The sequence below is a fragment of the Peromyscus eremicus genome, chromosome 23, assembly GCF_949786415.1.
Source record: "Peromyscus eremicus chromosome 23, PerEre_H2_v1, whole genome shotgun sequence".
Taxonomy (NCBI): Eukaryota; Metazoa; Chordata; class Mammalia; order Rodentia; family Cricetidae; genus Peromyscus; species Peromyscus eremicus.
The window spans coordinates 31,983,383-32,003,424 of NC_081438.1; the positions used below are offsets into that span (position 1 = coordinate 31,983,383).

General features: G+C 48.1%; 1 protein-coding gene across 14 annotated transcripts in view; it reads right to left on the bottom strand.

Annotated features, from left to right (window-relative positions):
* Window positions 1-1,266: 1,266 nt before the first annotated feature.
* Sun1 (Sad1 and UNC84 domain containing 1) overlaps window positions 1,267-20,042 on the bottom strand; it is a 47,441-nt gene continuing 28,665 nt past the window's right edge. For 4 of the 14 annotated variants that reach the window (XM_059249632.1, XM_059249622.1, XM_059249619.1 and 1 more), the window contains 17 exons: window positions 19,572-19,769; window positions 18,612-18,677; window positions 18,208-18,318; window positions 16,312-16,410; window positions 15,867-15,960; window positions 15,242-15,300; window positions 14,977-15,122; window positions 14,296-14,535; window positions 13,156-13,242; window positions 11,771-11,814; window positions 10,242-10,353; window positions 8,329-8,583; window positions 7,793-7,877; window positions 4,194-4,309; window positions 2,414-2,581; window positions 1,794-1,886; window positions 1,267-1,508 (listed from right to left, as the gene is read on the bottom strand). In XM_059249632.1, the coding sequence (XP_059105615.1) occupies window positions 1,395-1,508; window positions 1,794-1,886; window positions 2,414-2,581; window positions 4,194-4,309; window positions 7,793-7,877; window positions 8,329-8,583; window positions 10,242-10,353; window positions 11,771-11,814; window positions 13,156-13,242; window positions 14,296-14,535; window positions 14,977-15,122; window positions 15,242-15,300; window positions 15,867-15,960; window positions 16,312-16,410; window positions 18,208-18,318; window positions 18,612-18,677; window positions 19,572-19,769 (2,087 nt within the window). In that variant the 3' untranslated portion in view covers window positions 1,267-1,394. The remainder of the gene's footprint in view (window positions 1,509-1,793; window positions 1,887-2,413; window positions 2,582-4,193; window positions 4,310-7,792; window positions 7,878-8,328; window positions 8,584-10,241; window positions 10,354-11,770; window positions 11,815-13,155; window positions 13,243-14,295; window positions 14,536-14,976; window positions 15,123-15,241; window positions 15,301-15,866; window positions 15,961-16,311; window positions 16,411-18,207; window positions 18,319-18,611; window positions 18,678-19,571; window positions 19,770-20,042) is intronic. The other 10 variants (XM_059249620.1, XM_059249626.1, XM_059249625.1 and 7 more) reach the window with 10 other exon arrangements.

Below are 20,042 nucleotides of genomic sequence, written 5' to 3' on the forward strand. Positions count from 1 at the left end.
CCCCACCCACATGGGCAGAGACAAGACAAGCTGAGAAAAGAAATACACACTTTTATTATTCACTTGAAATAGCACATGCACTTTTAAAAATTATAACTCTTTTATTTAAACATCTCGATAGCATCTTAATTTGGTGGTAGTGTAAGCACTACCAAAGACAAGTGTTCTGAAAAGCATTTACAAAAATACATTGCACAAAGTCCTATCTTGCATCTTTAAAAATAAATATTCAAAATATTTCCACCCCAAGTCCCAAATTTAGTTTCATATAGGAAATTCTGTTTCTGCGTGTAACCTGCAGTATGCAAAATGTGTGCACATCACCCAACCTGGCCACACAGGCAGTGGCTCTAACCCTATGGAGTGGGACATGCTGCTTTGGGCTACTTTCTCAAGGATTGCCTGCAATGTGCACTAAATCCCAACTCGGAGCCCCAGCAAGTGAGCTTATGTTCTGCCAAGGCTGTCTAACCAATGAAACTTAACAATTCTTTATGTAAAACATCTGAACACTTCAAGTGTCCAGATGAAGTATCAGTTATAAAGTCTGCTCATAAAATAGTCTAATATTAAATATTAATTATAACCAAACTTGAGTCAGGTGAGAAGGGCCAATAATGGTGCAGAGGCAAACCCTAGAGCAGCAGAAAGTGCTGCTGTGGGAAAGACCAAGAGTGACAGTCATCAGCACCACCTGATAGGGTGGCATTTTAGTGTTCCCCCTTCAGCAGAGCCTAACACAGCTTGAGGGCACCAGAGGTTGACATCTCAAGAGGTTCTTGTCCGTACTGTGAATGAATCCCACCAGGAATAGCCCAGCTGAGACCCAAGAGTGCCATTCATAGTGCATGTACCCCACTGCCCTTTTGGGTCATACCCTCAACAAAAGCCTGATCCACTCCTCTGGGGAATGGTAGGTCCCAGCAGAGAGCAGACAGCCCAGGACATACCTAGCCTCTCCCCACCAGGGAACCTGGAAGGGGTCAGATGATGATGGAGCAACAGTTTTCCCTGAAAGAAATGCATGGGTCTAGCAGATGGGACTTCTGCCTTCCTGACATCCAGAGGACAGCCAGTGCAGAGCTTTCGGCCTCCACATGTCAGCAGCCTGGAACCTGCCAGTTTCTCTGCTTTCTGACTTTATCCACTGAAGCAAATTCCCCAAATCAAAGGGAGTGTCTAAGAATCATACATTCAAATGAATCCACAGAGCCCACCAGGCTTGTGGGCCCTGAGCACACACGCACAGCCTCAGGACTCAACATGTCCTCACGTCCATCACACATTTATTGAAGGGTGACAGGTTCCTATGCTCATGTGCTCTCTTCCCCAAAGGGTTCCAGTGTTATGGCGTCTTGGTATATACAGACATGTACAAACAAGGCTGGAGTGCTCTACTGGACAGGTTCTCCGTGGACTCGGAAGCGGTAGAGGCAGGTGTACTCAGGGTGGCCCCAGTTGGACAGGACCCGGAGCTCTACTATCTGGAAGGCTTGGTCAGGCCTTTCCTGAAGTTGAGGGAATAAGTTACTTTGCATCAGCAGTCAGACCCCCATACACCACCCCCGACCAATCCCTTGCCCCTGTGGGATATGTAATAAGATGCAACCATACCCCAAATAAGCCTAGCAAGTAGTTAGGATTCAGGGCACAAGTGTTGACAGCACAGGCTGGCTGCTGTGTTTGACCTTTTACTGAGGCACAGAGCTAGGCCATGGCTAATCCTCACCACCCTCTCCATATGCCAGGCCCCACAAAGACATGAATGAGGGAGGCAGGATCCTTGTGCTTACCAGTGTGTGGAACATTTGGAGTGAGTCTCCTTCCTGGTCATAGGTAAACCGTCCCAGAGGCTGCCCCTCTTCCTGATACTCTGTTTCCAGTCCCTGCAATGACCATGTGTTATAGCAGAGATAACAAGAGTCACACTACTCTAGCCCTGCTGTCCTGAGTGACAGGCCACCTCCCCTAAGAGAGGCCTACTGAGGCCCTCCTGGAGGGGTACACTGTCACTGGCTTCCTAGAACCCACAACCATCCAAGGACAGCTGTGGTTACTCCCATTAGGGAAACATGCACACAGCCACACAGAGGGCCAGCTTGAGATGGCCATGATCATGCTCAGAACCCCCAAAGCACAGATACCCTCATGAGAACTGTAGATTCTGGGTGCTCCAAGTAAGGGATATAAGCAGGATGAGAGCAGCAGGTAAGCTAGAGCAAAGTTGGAAGTGTGGGAAGTATGCTTAAAATGATGGGTTCTATATCAGAGAAAATATGAAGGACTTTATAATGGGAAAAGGCTTCACAGGCAATAAGCAGATGTTAACTACAAAATTATGCCTCTGGATAAATGAAACGCCTCTAAGGGTAGAGAGGAGAAGGCTGCTTCCAGGATGCCAGCAGTCACTCACATAGACTGCGAAGTCTCTGGGGGCACTGGAGATGTTACCAGCGGGTGACAGCGTCTTTGGAATGTGCTCCATGGTGAACATGGTTGGGTAGATCCTCATGGACAACCGCACCACCAGATATCCCTGGGAGCCTTTGAATGCCCAGCAATTCCCTGGGTAGATGTCGGGCTAGGAAAGAAAATAGTACAACTCAGGCTGGGACAAGTTCAACCACTGTAAGAATAAAGTGATTTCACAAACACCATGAGCAAACCAGAAGCCTCTGTGTGTCCAAGTCACTCTGCCTGACCCTGGGTCTCACAGCCAAGGAAACCAAAGCTGTGAAGGCAGAAGTCTTGAGCTGCTCCTCTCCCTGAAGCCTTGCCCGCCACCAAAAATGCAAGTGGTCCTGAGAGTGGGTGGCCCTGTCCAGCATCTTGGCAAACAGTGAAGACCTGAGCATTGTCTATCCAAGGCAGCCTTTGGTATTGAACCACCTAAGCCCCAGGTGGCTCAGGACAGGGCTTGTCACCAGAATCAAGTCTGGATCACAGGACTGGGGCACAGGTTCCAGGAAAAGCAGAGGGGGTTGATGGCTGAGATGCCCAACTGTGTACCCTTGTGCCTATACAACCAGTCTTCCAAAAAAGCCGAAAGGACAGCAGCAGGGTGGAGTGGATAGTACAGAGGCCTCTCTAGACCATGCTGTCTACCAGGCACACCTATGATGCCTTCTAATTCTCCACAGGCACAAATGAAAAGATGAAAATCCTATCTTCCCAGTTTTTGAAAAAACTCAGAAATTACAACATCGCCTATGTCCAGGTGAATGGGACACACAAAGCCCAGTGTCTGCCAGTCAAGCCTCAAAGCCTAGGGCAGGGAGCATTTCAGACTAGCCTGCAGTGATGACGATTACCAGGCCACACACAGTCACTTGTCAACACTACTTGCTGGACTTATTTCAAGGTGACAGATACCTTAGTTTTCCCCAGTTTCAAACCTTGGTATAATATTCTTTCATTGCCATACATTATGACACACTTTCCTGAATTTGGGGATTTTCTGGCATTTTCCATTTAACTTTTGGGCCACAGATGACTGTGGACACCAAGCCACAGATAGGGAGATTCCTAGGATCAGGAATTCAAGGTCATTTGTAATTAATAGGGAGCTGGAGTCCAGGCTGAGCTAGAAGATTCTCTGAAAGCAGGGTGGGTTCCTACACCGGGGGGTCCTGTCTCAGGTCTGCTGACAACACTCCACTTCCTGAATTTGCCAAGGCTGGGCCTGTGTACGCAGGTCAAAGAGACCCATTGGGGGCTTCACAGAAAAGCACTGAAAACTGCTTCAAAATGTGAACACAAGGCAGCGCGCTGAAGCAGGGGAGTGCACCAGACTATTCAAGTTTTTCCTTTCACCTGTGAGGCAGGCTCCGGGGAAGCAGCAGTGCAGACAGGGCAGATGCCCCAGGCCTGGGGACATGGTGGCTGCTCCCAGTCTGCTAGGGCTCATGACAGCACAGGCAGAAAGCAACCAGGATGGTCCCTGTGGCCCTCCTATGATGCTCCCTTCCAGCTCCCCTCTCTGTAGAGTCTCACAGTGGGACCAGGAAGCCTCCCACCACCTGGGTCTCAAATTGGATGGAGAGGCTGCTTGGCACATGGCACAACCCAGCAGTGCATGTCAGTGCCAGAGGAGAACTTGGGTCATACCAATTCTGTGTGCCTGTTTTCCCTTCATGAGGGGCTGAGAAATGCAGAGTAGCCTAAGATGCAAGGCCCTGTGGACAGCAGCTCACCTGGATCACCACACGAGGTGACTGCGAGAAGTACCACAGTGGGATCCCAAACAGGCTCAGCAGTGCCGTCTTGGTCTCATAGGTCTCGGAGCACCGAGTGCTCAGGATGCTGCCACCTAGAACACAGGGACATTTGGGTTACACCTTATGGCAACATGCTGGGAAGTCAGAACTAGAGGCCAATAGCACTTTTTTTTTTTTTAAAGACTTATTTACTTTGATGTGCATGTATGTCTGTGTGAGGGTGCAAGATCCCCTGGAACTGGAGTTACAGACAGTTGTGAGCTGCCATGTTGGTGCTAGGAATTGAACCTGGGTCCTCTGGAAGAGCAGCCAGTGCTCTTAACTGCTGAGCCATCTTTCCAGCCCCCAACAGTGCTTTTATTTTAAAATTTATTTTATGTGTCTGGATGTTTTGCTTGCATGTATGTCTGTGCACCACATGCATGCCTGATGCCCACAGAGGCAAAAAAAAGGGCTTTGGATCCTCTGGAATTGGAGTTGCAGATGGTTGTGAGCCACCATATGGGTGCTGGGAATCAAACCCAGGTCCTCTGGAAGAGCAGCCAATGCTTTTAACTACTGAGCCATCCTCCAGCCCCCAGCACTCCCCCACCAAAGTGCTTTTAACAGCATCTGCTTTACTTGCAAAAAGAACCTTGAACTCTAAGGTCAGCCCTACACTTTTGGTTAAAAACCGGATTCTTTTTTTCTCGTTTCATCTGTGAGTGCAGGTATGGGTTAGAAGCCAAAGGTTGACAATGGCTGTCTTTGGTCATCCATTACCTTATTCATCGAGGCAGAATCTTTCAACTGAACCCAGAATTCACAGATTTTGGTTAGTCTCACTTGCTCTGGGCAACCTGTCTCTGCCTTCCAACCAATGAAATTATAGGACTGCTATGCTTATCCAGAATTTATGTGGGTTTTCAGGTCCAAATTCTGGTCCTCACTTTACCACTAAGCCATCTTCCCAGTCCCTGCATTTATTTTTTAGCTGACACATAAAAACACAAAAATTAGTAGATGGCTCTGTGCTTTAGAACTTGCTGACTTGGGTACAGCACCTACATGGTGGCTCACAACTATCTGTAACTCCAGTTCCAGGGGACCCAACTGCTCTCTTCTGACCTCCGTGGACACTAGACACTGTAGAAAGACATGTATGCAGGAAAAACTACTCATACCCATAAAATTCTAGAGTAACACACACACACACATATATCATCATCATCTCTATGCCTCTGGGGCTAGCACAGGATGTACTAGGATCAGGCTGAACATACATCAAGAACTCAGCACACAGGTGGCAGTGGCACATACCTTTAATCCCAGCACTCAGGAGGCAGAGCCAGGCAGATTTCTGTGAGTTTGAGGCCAGCCTGGTCTACAGAGTGAGATCCAGGACAGGCTCCAAAACTACACAGAGAAACCCTGTCTCCAAAAACCAAACCAAACCAAAACAAAACAAAACAAAACAAAACAAAAACAACTCAGCACAACCTCACAGCATAAACACCCAGCATCCTCGTTCCTTTTGTCTTAGCTCGGCAGCTAAGCCAAGCCATCCACTACACCGAGCACTCAACGTTTTATTCGGCAGTTGTCTTTGACATCAGTTCATTTTATCCCTTCACAACAGTGTCTGAATGTGTGACTACTAGGGATGGTGGCTCTCAAAGCTTTGTTCATATTTCCTGAGTAAGGGTCAAGAGTCCCACAGCACTGGTGTTAGGGGCAGGTAACTTCCAGAAGCTACTAACTGGTCAACAGGAGGAAATGCTGTAACAAATGCCCACTAGCCAAAGAGCAGTGGGAGCAGGAGTGACTAGTTAGGGGACGAACATTCTGCCCTTTCAGGGGAGCAGGCAGACAGGATGTTAATGCTAACAAGAAATAAGAACTGAGAAGTCAGTGCTGGAGAAATGGCTCAGTAGTTAAAATATACTTGTTGCTCTTGTAGAGGACCCGGGTTCTGTTCCCAGCACCCACAAAGTGGCTCATAACCATTCGTAATTCCAGTTCCAGGAGACTGGATGCCCTCTTCTGCTCTCCAGTCACTAGGTAATGTGTTACACACATACATATATACAGGCAAAACACTCATAAAGTATATATAAGACATAAAAACAAGGGGAAAAGAATTAAGTCTCACAGAGACACAGAGCAGGCCCCAGCCCTCAGAGCAGATGCAATCCATCTCTTACAGTCAAGCTTCAGTACCATCTGTGACATGCACAAACGGGGCAGGGACACTCAAACAGGCAGAGAGCAGGGCTTTGATGCTGCAGATAAAGACCTAAGCTTCTGGACACTGGCCAACTTCTTAAACATCCTCCTCTAGTCTAAGAACAGCTGTTGGGGCAACCTCTTGGGGCCTCAGGGGGTTTAAGCTGGTGACACAAATCCACAAGCTCCAACACGATCCCAGAACAAGTGGCAGCTGCCAACCCAAACAGCATGGCTAAAATGTCATTCTATGCCTCTGCTCTAAATATAATTTCTGATGTCACTTCAGTTTACAGTATAAAACTAAAATCAGGTTTTTGTTTTTTGTTTTTTGGGAAGTCATTTAGACCAGGGGCTCCTTGAGAAACATGAGTAACCCTGCTAACTCCATCCAGCCCTAAGAAACTGGCTATTCCCACACTAAATAGTAGGCTCATGCCACACTGAGATTCAGATGATGTGATGGCCCAGCAGTGATGGCAGCCAGGCTCATGACCATCCATATCACAGGCTGTTCAAGTTGGGACACAATGTCTCCACTGGACTAGGCCCACCACAGTCCTCTGGGAGTTTAAAAACTGCTCATTCTTTAGGAGATGTGTCAGTCTGCATGTCACCTGCAATTCCTAATTTCTACAAGTTCAGAAAGTCACTTCTGCATGGCTTGTGTAGCAGAAGCTGCTGAGCTGCCCCACACCCCCCAGTGGTGTCCACATTCTCACCTTTCCAGAAAGGGCTCACAGGCCTCACCCAGGTGTACAATCTCAAACCCACTGCACATGTGAGGGCCCTGTGGTTGTGACTTCCCTACCACGACAGACCATGCTTTGTGGAAGCAAGGCAGCTCCTGTCCTGCTATGCATTCAGCCTCAGCAATCAACCCTTAGTCCTAACACTTGGGGCTAGGCCTGGGCATGCTCAATAAACATGGAGCTTACACATACATACACATACCCCAATGGGCAACTTCCCAGAAAGAATGAGCATTACTCATCCAGAGTAATATTCTATTGTCATATTAAAATTGTGTCAAGGCTGGGCGGAGGTGGCCCACGCCTTTAATACCAGCACTCGGGAGGCAGAGTCAGGCAGATCTCTATGAGTTCAAGGCCAGCCTGGTCTACAGAGCGAGATCCAGGAAAAGCACCAAAACTACACAGAGAAACACTGTGTCGAAAAATAAAAATAAAACAAAAAACAAAAAAGTGTGTCAAGTAGCCTGTGGTGGTGGCGAGTTCCAGGACAGCCAGGGCTACACAGAGAAACTCTATCTTGGGAGAAAAAAAAAGTGTGACAATGTCCTGTAGGCCCACCCAAATTCCTGGCCTGGTCTTTCATGCTCATAGTTAACTCTTCTGTTGATTACTCACCTCCAGACTCCAGAGCAAAGTCCACCATCCCGGTCTTGTCTTGGGAGTACAGCTTCAGAGCATTGTTCACAATGACGTGCACTTGCTGGTAACCCGGAAGACAGAAGAATGAGGGTTAATGATGCAAGCAAAGGCCAGGGACCTCGTATGCCTATGCTTAGGGAACATAAGCATGCTACACTTCAGCCATGGACAGTAAATGGGTGGGATGGGGCCAGATCCTCATCACTAGGGTACGACAGCTCATAGCAAGTATCAGAGGCAGGGTGTCTGGGGCACTGTCACCATCAGTGGGGGGGTGGGGATGGGAGGGAAAGTTGGACTTCAGGGCTGGGGCGTGGCAACTAAGGGAAGCTGAGTACAGCTGGAAGCTGTGTAACCACAAATTGGCATATGGGAGCCCTTGGGACAAAAGGATTCAGTGAGTGCAAAGCTAAGGAGTGCTTCCAAGTGACAACATCAGCAGTGCATCATGTCAGAACACTGACACCCCGGTAACCACGTGTCTATGGTGGAGGCTGAACCTGTTTACTCACCGCTTCCGTGATTCCTGAAATCCCTGCCTCGTTCATGGCAGACATGACGACCTCAGATGTCGGCGGCTGTCCTGTCACTGTGATGTGGTGCGTGATATTCTGCAGCACTTTCAGCTCAAGGTCCTGCAAAAGCACCTGCACCTCATCCTTGCTCACGAACCGAGAAGAAAGCTTCTGCAATAGCCACTCGAGGGAGCTGTCGTGCTGATCCTCAGAGAACATGAGTTTCACAGTCTCCTGGATGCGGGCATCGGCCTGGTGAGCAAAGACTGGGGTAAGTGTGCAGCACTACAGCACACTGCTCCAACACAGCCTCCAGAAGTACATCTCTGCAAGACAGGCAACAACTGTGGCACAACTGTCCCCTTCATACTAAATTTAAGGACTCTTCCCAAGCCACTGGAGTGGCCTAGAGTGCTGCATGAAGGCCATTTACACGGGGAACTACAGAAAGGGGATGTGGGTTTTCTGACCCCTGGGGAGTCTACTCCACACAGCTCCACAGCTGAGGCATGAGCCCCCGTGTCCTCACTGTTCCTTATAAACAGCCTGAGGTGTAGCCAGAGAGGAGGCTGACTGGGTCATACTATATACTGCTCTGGGAGTTGTTTATACTCAGATAATTTATCAAACGTCACAGATCAATTTTCTAATCTATGGTCTGAACGTGGCTCATGAGGACTCGTGCCAACAAGATGTCTGAATTCTCAGAATACCCAAGGAGGTGGGCCATGCAACATCTGTGACATTTTATGACACAGATGGGCAAGTAGTCAAGCATAGTTGGGGCCTTCTATGGACACTGGGAGACAGACGTGTGCATGTGCATACGCATACGCATACGCACACGCACACGCACACACACACACACATACATACGCATACCACTCTCAAATAATTCCCAACGTGTCAGTTGTACTGTGTCATCAGGAAGAGTCATGCACGGAGCTCGGGTGTGACTGTGCTATGCTGTTGGGATTGGGGCTGACTTGAAAATATTTACAACCTCCAAGTATGGATGGGTGAAGTTTGGTCAGAGCATTTGCACAGCCTGTGTTGGACTCTGGGTTCATGCCCAGCACCACAAAAATAGACAAACTCTTAAAATATAATGAGAGAGAGAGAGAGAGAGAGAGAGAGAGAGAGAGAGAGAGAGAGAGAGAGAGAGAGAGAGAGAGATGGCTCAGTAGGTGAAGATGCCTGCCTCTAGACCTGACCTCCTGAATCTGATCCTGAGGACCTATATGGTAGAAGGAGAACCAACTTTTCCAAGTTGTCTTCTGATCTCCATATTCTTACATTCTTTTGCTTTTTTTGTTTTCCCCCCAAGACAGGGTTCCTGGAACTCAGAGATCCGCCTGCCTCTGCTTCCTGCGTGCTGGGATTAAAGGCATGTGCCACCATGGCCCAGCACATTCTTACATCCTTATGACATACATGTGCCTGCACAGTCACATGCACAATAAATGAAATATTTAAAATGCAATTCTTTTAAAGGTGGGGCTGGAGAGATAGCTCAGTGGTGAAGAGCTCTTCATGAGGACTGGAACACAGATCTCATCACATGACAAGCCACATTCCCACAAATGCCTGTAACCTCAGCTCTGAGGGAAGCAGACAGAAGAGGACTTCTAGATCTAGCTGGTTTCCAGTTACGCCAAGACACTAGATCCAGCCTCAAGAATTGAGACCCTGTCTCCGAGGGAATGGGCTTAAAATAATGGGAAAGTGACATCTGATGGCTTCTTCTGGTCTCTGTTCATGTCCCTGTACCTGTCTGTACATGCAGACACACACATAAAAAATGTAAAAAAAAAAAAAGTTTTCAGGACAGCCACAGACACAGAGAACCATCTTGACATAGTCAGGTGAGAGCTTCCTTCAGGCAGAAGTCTCTTAACACAGGCACTTACCTGCTCACAGCTGCTCCTCAGATGCTGCCAGTCCGACAGCTGTGACTTCAGCAGGTTCAATTCCAGTTCTAGGTGCTGCACACGGTCTAGGAGGGGCTGCTCTTCAGCCCTGCTGGAAGCCATCAACCAGGGAGGGGACAGGGGTCAGGGCCCAGATGCACTCAGGGGAGGCCTCAACCCTAAATAAAGCAGCACGTCTATGTCCTCAAAATTACAAATAAGACCAGAAATGAAGCTGATGTCTATCCACAGCCCTGAGGCTGAATCTGCAGTTCCATGCTCATGGGATAGACAGTGGAACTGAAGATAAGATCAGGGTATAATAAGTGACTGGCCTTGGGAAGTGGCTATGAGCTACCCATGACCACAGCTTTGCAAGGAATGCTAATAGGCCTAGCTGAAGAGGGATCTCCAGATATATGTTCTGGATCTATACATTCACATGCCGAGTCAGTATTCACTGAAACCAGGCCTGGGAAGAGCAATGTGCACCACACTCCCTCCCACCCCACCCGGCTGTGGGATGTTGTGTATGTCAAATGTGTTGCTCTGATTGGTTAATAAATAAAACACTGATTGGCCAGTAGCCAGGCAGGAAGTACAGGTGGGACAAGCAGAGAAGAGAATTCTGGGAAGTGGAAGGCTGAGGCAGAGAGACACTACCAGCCGCCGCCATGACAAGGAAGATGTAAGGTACCAATAAGCCACGAGCCACGTGGCAAAGTATAGATTAACAGAAATGGGTTAATTTAAGATGTAAGAACAGTTAACACGAAGCCTGAGCCATTAGGCCAAACAGTTTAAATAATATAAGTGTCTGTGTGTTTATTTTTTAAGTGGGCTGTCGGACTGCCAGGTCTTGGCAGGACCCGGAGAGAAAACTCCAGCTACACCACCCCACATGCAGAGGGCCCATTAGCCAACAAAAGCTGCTACCCAGCCACACCCAGCACAGGAACTACACACACACACATACACATACACATACACACACACACACACACACACACACACACACACACATGTTAGTACACACAGGTTAGTACACACAGGTTAGTACACACAGGTTAGTACACACAGGTTAGTACACACGAAGGCAGAATGTGCAGATAAGATACAATGCTGGGGACGAGGGGCAAGCTAGCGGAAGTGGGAACAAGCACAACTGCTGAGGGACCAGAGCTTTGCAGTGGTACAAGGACCAGCAGCTTCAGGTGCAGACAGCTTGGCAGCCACAAGATGCATGGCTGCTGGGCACCAAAGAGGGAGTCCCCCAAGGACATGGGTGGCTCCCCATGGCCAAGCAGGGGCCGAGCTATACACTGCCTGAAGAAAGACAGTCCCAAGTTCCTCAGGGACTCTGTCCCTTGCATTGTCCCGAGAGGATACCCAAAAACATACCTGAAAGCTGGTAATTTTAGGTAGCAAGTGACAATTTGAACCTTAGCAGCCAGTAAATAGTTGGTCACCATGTTCCATACTAGCAAAAAACCATGGGAGAAAAACTCAGAGCTCCTGAGGTCACCTACCTGCCTGCTCTCAGCTTGCTTTCTTCCAGCTCCTTCTGGATAGCCTGGGAAGTAGGGGAGACTTTGTAAACAGTTGCGCCTTGATTATAAACCATGTTTCAGTAACTTAAAACTTCACATATTGAAGGATGAGTCTCAGCTTCTGAATGCCTGGGCAAAGGCATCAAGGTGAGTATGGCTGGGCTTCCTCCTGACTCAGGTCAGGTACATTCTGGGTCTCCTGACAGGTTGAGGCCCCTCTTCCTGCTCAGCTGAACTCTCCTGACACTAACAATCAGGAAGTAGGAGCTGGTCCCAAGAGCCCAAGAACTATTCTGCTTACCTCCTACTCAGTAAAATAATGCTTTAGTTCAGTTCAGTGATCACGCAAGCATCTGCCATGCTGTGCCCTAAGAACGCTAAGTCCTGTCCCCAAGAGTCACATGGTCTACACTGCAGACCCACATCAAGACCCAGTTTACCAGCACACAAGTGAGACTCTCCCACCCACAGTGATTTTATGTAAAGCATGCTCTGTGCACGCTCTTTGATGGAGGCTGAGTTATACCAGGGGCTCATAGGGATTCATGAGCAGGGTGTGACTGGATTTTGAAGCCCGCACACAGCCACTTCTGCTCTGTCAGGCTCATGGGTCAAGCAGTTAAGCAACAGAGCTGAAATGCCCAGAAAATAAAACCACAAGGCACAGCTCTTCCAGTTGTATAGATCAAAAGCAATACCTTGAAACAACGTAGCCCCTGGCCACAGCTTTGGAGAATATTGACTGCCAGTTGACCTTTCTTAAAAACTGGTCTGGGGGACAGTGAAAGTGCTCAGTGGGAGAAGGCACTTGTGCCAAGTTTGATGATCTGAGTTCAATGCCAGGACACACAGAGTGAAAGGTGAGAAATGACTCCGATAAGCTGTCCTCTGACTTCCACATGTACTGTGGCATGCATTTGCTCTTGCCTAGCAAGTATAAGGCCCTGGGTTCCATCCCCACAGCCAGGCACAAGTGCATCATACCCACACCCACCCCAAGGCATGCATACATGCACAGTTTGCTTTTTTGGGGGGTAGGGGGTGAGGCACTCCAATTATAAAGGCAAGAACAAACATCTTAGGGCTGGGGAGAGGGTTCAATAAGTAAAGGCATTTGCTGTGCAAGCATAAGGACCTGAATTCAAAACCCCAGCATTCATGTAAAAAGCTGAGTGTGTACACAGTCAGTAACCCTAGTGCTGTGAGTAGTAGAGAAAGAAGGCTCAGTGAAAGACCTTGTCTCAAAGGACAAAGGCAGAGTAAGGGCAGCATCCCTAACGCCCTCCTTTATCTTGGTGCATGCACTCCCACACGTGTGCACCCAGCAAACAAACCAACCAACCACACAACCAAAGAATAAATACCTCAGATTTTTCTGTCAATTTTCTAAGAATATCTTCCAAGTTGGAGAGACGCACTTCATGGTCATGGTGGAAAGTCATGAAGTCAGTCTGAGAATGAAAGTGCAGAACAAACAGCTAAGAGAGTTCAGCAGCACACACAGGCCACTAGGGCAGCCAGTAATTCTTACTGCAGGTACAGGGAAGGCGGCATCTTTAGAGGTGTCAGCCCCTAGCCACGCCCCTATCTAGCCCTGGCTGGAGGTCTCAAACCCAAGCGCAATCACACAGTTTGTTTTGTGACCTCTACATAAGAAGTAAACCTACTCATATCTACTCACAGATTCACTGGGTACTGTGATCTTCACAGTTCTAAAATAAAACCCCTACGGATAAAGACTCAGGACACATTCATTCCCCTCTATCATTTCTTACCCACACAAGATACATGGTATGTCCATACTCACTGGCATCATTCAGAAGCACTATTCACAATAAAGTCTCATCATGTGACTAGGTTACTTATTCAGAAGGTGACCAGGGCCAGCATGGTGGTGCAGGGCTGTCACCCTAGCCTTCAGAAGGCTGAGGCAGGAAGATTTTGAGCTCTAGCCCAACTTTTCTGGGCTCAGTGAGGCCACATTCAACAAAAGCATCAAGTGAGATTTCTTTCCATAGGCTAAGTGTAAGCACTTGCCTAGCATGCACGAGGCCTAGGATTAATCCCATCCCCAGTACCACACCAAAAGTAAAAACAAAAAAACAAAACAAAATTTTTATTTCTGTTATACTATAGATAACAAGTGTCACCTCAAAAGGCTTGTGTTGAAGGCTTGGTCCTCAGCCTGGTGGACCCAATCACTGAGATCACCCGATCACTGGATCAGGAGGGCTCCAACCTACCCATAGAGCAGGTCACAGACAGACTTGTCACCTGCTGATACCACTGGGCGGTGGTAGCAACAATGTTTGAAGGGCTTTGTCAGAGGTAGTATGACACCAGGGATGCGCCCAAAGGGCAGATCTTGTTCTGGTCCCTTCTTCTCTGCCTCATTTGTGCCATGAGGTGTTTTATCACAGTGGCTAGAAGTGTACCAGTAAGAGTCACCACATAGGCTGGGAGCAATGTGCACACTGGCTACTGAAGGAGTTTCTGGGCTTTACCTTAGCACCAAGCGGTTCTGTGGTGCCCATCTCCTGCAGGTGCTGTCCAACTACATCCTTGACCCACAGGGACAGCCCTTCCCTGCCATCATCCACTTGGTCCACCCGCATCTGGAGCTTCTGAAGCAGGACCGTCAGCTCTGCAAGTCTCTCGTCGTGGTTGTGACACTGCGCACTCAAAGAGGCTACCTTCTGTCCCATGTCACTCTCCTGAGGCCACTGGGAAGCCTCATAATCAACCTGAGATGAAACCAGGAGACCATAGTCAAAAAGTCCAAAGGGACATTCCAGCACTGGGCTGTATGTCTTTCTTTCCACTCTCATGTCGTGCAAAGAAATGCTATTCATTCATACTCATAACTGAGTAACAGAATACATAATTCTGCATTATTTGAACTAATTTAGAACATCTGAAAAGCTATAAAACTTGTGGTGTTATTTTGTTTGCGTTTTTTACAATTTTAGGACCATGCATGGTGCATGCCTTTAATCCCAATACTTGGGAGGTAGAGACAGGTAGATTTCTGTGAGTTCTAGGCCAGTCTAGTCTACAAAGTAAAAGCCTGTCTCAAAAATATCCCCCCCCCCCCCCAGGCAGGGTCCAAGACTACTGTTCACAAGTAGCATGAAAAGCTCTAAAGAGCACATGCTTATGGTACCAAGACCTTTCTTGCTGGTTACCTTCAGAGGTGGGCTTGGGGGAAGAGGGTCAGGTCTGTGCACACTCTCAGGCTCGCCCACCCTCTGTGCTGGCTGCATGGCCGTCCAGTTCAGCACTGGTAGGAGTGAAAGGAAGTTGCCCTGACCCCACAGGGAGAGACCAGCACCTGAGGAAAGAAGATAGCTGTGTGCACATGTACAGGTGCCCCAACATATTCAGATACTGTCCCCACACTGTCAGCGTGGGCATGTGCTGGTCTCTGAGGGTCACCATGCCACATCTTACCTAGTAAGAGTAGGAGTGGAAGGAGCAAGACAAAAACCTTGCAAATATTTCGAAGGCACCTAAGAATAGAAAGGAAACCGTTAACTTTGGAAAGACAGAGGTGGAGTGCCATTCTGCCCCTGCTTGTGTACACACCAAACACCCTGCTAAAGTTTTATCTACAAGGCTTGGCCACACCCACAGGAGGCCCTTCATACACAGCTTGCTAGCAATCTGAGAGGTGCTATCTGGTACCACAAGAAAGACCCAGAGGCCTGAGGCCCTGTTCTGGGGCTAGCACCCACTGTGGTGAGCTGGTGCCCATAGAACTGCACTAGGGCACAGGCACAGGATCTGACTGGGCCCTCCAGCTGGACACTTTACATACATCCAGTGTGCTTAACAATGGCAGCAGCCTTCTCCACCTCTGTTAATTTGAAAAATGAAAATATGAAGGTCTGTTGTAAAACCTGTAAAAATGTATTGATGCAGACACTGCAGATGTAAGCTGGGCCTTTACAGAGCTGCCCACAACGGGTAAAGAACAGCTGTTCACCACCCCATGCAGACATGCTGACAAGGCATGCTGACCTTGACACAGGAACCCCAATACCGACATGAGAACTTCACACTGACAGTTTCTTACCTGGTAAGAAGAAACACATTCAGCCAAGACATCAAAGTAACAAATTGGTACCATCCACTCCCTAGCCACCAGAAGATTCCAGAGGCTGCCTTCCCTATGAGAGAAGAGAGCAAGTGTTCTGAGGAAACATGCTTTCAAAGCTGCTCCTACATGGATGCTTCTGGGAAGACACAGGCATGTTTGCTGGAGGGACAAAGGCCCTGTAACACTCGTCAGCAGGGCAGGAGAACACACAGGATGAAACGAAGGGAAGCCCCAGTCCATGCAGCTCAGTGGATTATGAGACCTAAGGCCCACACACCCAACACGTGATAAACAAGAAGCCATGCACCTGAAGCAGCGACAAGCATGTCACACTGGGAACCTAACACGAAACTCCAACCTGGTACACTGTCTATGGCTGCCCCAAACTTTTGAGAGCACTAACACAGAGTCACATAACCACCTGGAGCAGTGACAGCCAGCCAGAGCATCGACCACATGGCCTCAGCCACAGACCACCCAGCAGCTCTGGTCCTGTGTAGTGCTTGAACCAAGAGGTCACCTGTGGCAGAGAAGACAGGGCAGAGGGCACTGTCAGACAGACTGCAGGGTCAGCACATACAGTACAGAGAGCAAGGCTGTCAGGATACTTTGCCCAAACTCCCTCCTGTGTCCCAGGAGGATACTCAAGTTTCCTTGAGAAACCTTGCTGTCCTCAGACTCCCTTACATACATTCTTTGTTTTGAAACGAGGTCGCCTGTATCCCAGCCTGGCTTTGAACTCGCCATACAGGCAAAGATGACAAACTTCTAGCCTCCCAAGTGCATGAGCCATCATACCTGGCTAACCGTGGTGTGGTTTGGTTTGGTTTGGTTTTGGGGTGCTGGGGCTGGTGTTGAGATAGGGTCTCATTATGTAGTCCTGGCTGTCCTGGAACTCATTATGTAGACCAGGCTAGCCTCAAATTCACAAGGGATCTACTTGCTTCTACATCACAATTTCCCAAGTGCTGGGATTAAAGTGTGTGCCACCACACTCAGCTATCCGCAGATTCTTAACAGAGAGGCGGGTAACTCTTCACCACACCCTATCAGAGGGTCTAGAAGGTTCTCATAAATGTAGGTGGGTAGTGCCTGCAGAATCCACAGTGGGAAGATAGTCTTTTAAGATGACTGAAGTTCTACAGCATCACTGGACAAGCACAAAACAAACGGTCACCCAACCTTTCCTTACATAGAGCAGAAAACCTACCCCTCCCTCTTGCTGGCTCCCATTTTTTGAGACAAGGTCTTTTTATGTTGCCAGGCTGGCCTCAAGCGATCATCCTATCTCAGCCTCTTGAGCGTGTTAGCAACCACACTTTTTTTTTTTTTAATCAACTTTGCTTCATTTTTTCAAGAGTGATTGCTGGCTCTTACCCTTACATTAACATAATATCTACACGTTAAACCCATAGCCATTAAGTTAGGTCAACACAGCATATAACAAGAGAGTGTGGCTGAAGACGATTAAAAATAAATGTTTCTCTTGTGAGTATAACAGTTTTGCCTACATGTTTGTCTATGCACATGTGTGCCTGGTACCTGTGAAGACCACAATAGAGTGTTGGATCCCCTGAACTAGACAGTTGTGAGCCACAACCTAGATGCAGGAATCAGTCCTCTGAAAGAGCAGCAGCCAGGGTCTTAACTACGGAGCCATCTCTCTAGCCCAAAGATTGTTTTAAATGGCATACTGCTTTGTGTTTATTTTATTCACGAGACAATTGTTTGTCGGGAGGATCTTTTGAGATAGGATTTCACTATATCGCTCTGGCTGGCTTGGAACTCACTATGTATAGCAGGCTGACCACAAACTTGTGGTAGGATTCTCCTGCCTCTGTCTCCAGCTGAGACAACTATTTCTGAAGCTCAGCTTAAAAAACAAACAAAATCAAAAGTCAGTTGACCTAGAGGTGTCCCCAAAGGGTCCGTGGAAGGTTACAGGCATGGCCTGGAAAGCACGCCCTCTGCAGGTACTGCCTGGGCCTGGGCAGTGCTGCAAGAGCTCGTGCCAACACCAGTGTCAACACGCCCATGCTAAGTTTACAAAGCACTCCAAGGGAGTCTGTGTACATTTTTTCACCACTGCTACCGAGACAGGGTCTCTCCAAATGTCCTAGGCTGGCCTTAAGTGCAGTCCTCCTGCCTCAGCTCCTAGAGTGCACCAACACACCCAGCTGGTTCTCTGTATTATAAACCACAGCTGTTCTTCTCCTGTCACTTTCTATAGTGCTTTGTAGGCATCACAAATAAACCAAACAAACACAGCAGCACTTTTGACAAGAACAAACACACAGAACAAGGTACAAGGCATAACCTGTGTAGGTGCAGAGGCGCCCCATGGCCCCTGCCACCCTGTGTGGCTGGGGCAGTTGCAAGTGGGTGGCTGTGTGTGTCTCAAGGTACTTCTTCCCCTTACAGTCATCACCTGTGGTGTGGTGACAAGGAGTGGAGTGACAGGTTAATACGCAAACCTCAATTAGAATACTGCACAGAATGTTCAAGAACCTAGGAAACTATCACCCCAAATCACAGCAGGCATGGTCTGGAGATGATTCATTTCCAGTACTGAGGGTTGCTGGCAGGCAGACTAGCCATGCTGGCCAGTGAAGCAATAAGCTATGGTGGGCTGTTCATTCTGTATGGCTGAAGCCCCAGTATCACAATGGGGCTGGGGCCCTCCAAGACCAGCACCACCTTGAAAGAGGAAGCTGTACTCACACAGGGACTCCCCGTCCACTCTGGAAAGTTCTCCGGCAGTCATCCTCCCACAGTGACCGAGATGGGCTGCAACACATGTAGAAGGGGCTGAGAAAGTTCACAGCCAGCTTGAGTGCCAGATGCCCTATAAAGTCAGTGTGACCAGAGACCAGGCCCCAGAGTGTCAGAGATGCTGATGGCTCCCACCACATAGGTTGCATGGGCAACATGAAGATTGGAAAGCTTCAGATTGTTAATGTGCATCAGCAATGACAGGTGAAGGCTGGCTTGCCTACAAGGTTTCGGAAGTGTGATTCTAAACAGCATGCAAATGAACTGGTTTGCTTACTAAGCAAAAGTCAAAAGTTGAGTTCATTAACTTTTTATTTGAATTGATTTTTAACTACGTGTGTGTGGGGGGGGGGGGGGTAAAACACACATTCGTGCAAGTATACCCAGAAACCAAAGAGGGTGTCAGATCCTCTGGTACTGGAGTTACAAGAGGGTAGAAGCCTCCAGTGTGGGTGCTGGGAACCCAACTCAGGTTCTCCACAGGAGTGACAAGCGCTCTTAACTGCTGAGATAGCCCTCCAGCCCCAACTGCTACTTTTCAAAAAACTGAACTTTTGACTTTGAAAATATTGAATTTGGGCCAGTGAGATGGCTCGGCAGGTAAAGCACTTGGCCCTTGAGTCTGAAGGAGAAAAACAACTTCACAAAGCTGTCCTCTGATCTCCATGAGTACCTGTACACACAATAATAATAAACTTCTAAAACCTAAATCCTGACCAATTTTCAGGGCACCAAACTGCACACATCAACACTTGACAAGCTCCCACAGGAAGAAGACCCCCGGAAAGCAGCCACGAGAGAGCAGCATGGAGACCGCAGGAGACACAGTGAAGAGCCTCAGAAGAAGCAGGGCTTCCTCCACCTTGAAAGCATGATTCGGTGGAGAAAGAAGAAAAAATATTTAAATACCTTCTGACCCATGGCTCTTTGTCTCATAGCTTTGTGATTCATAAGCTCTGGATTCATAGCCTTTCAATTTGTAAGTTTCTGATTCAAAACTGAGCTTCATTAAAACCACTTGAAAAAGTTGAACTACGAATGATGCAAAGGATGAGGAGGTGTACTTGGCCAGCCATAGAGTCCTATCCAGGTAAAAGGATACACCGCCTAGTGGAAAACCATGAAGACACGTCATTTCTTCCCACAGGATTGTTCACCCAATGAACCAGTTGGCCAAACTGTTATTATTATTATTATTATTATTTTTAAAAGCCAAGTTGCAAAGCATTTTTAAACTAGACACCTGGGAAGAGACCACCTGAGAAGAGCATCCACCAGTGAGCTGGTGAGAGCTGTAGAAGACGCACAGTGGTGGCCCCTCCATAAGTGAGGTCTCAGGCTCTGGCACAGTGGGTGAGCACTGCAGGTCTCCCCCTGTGA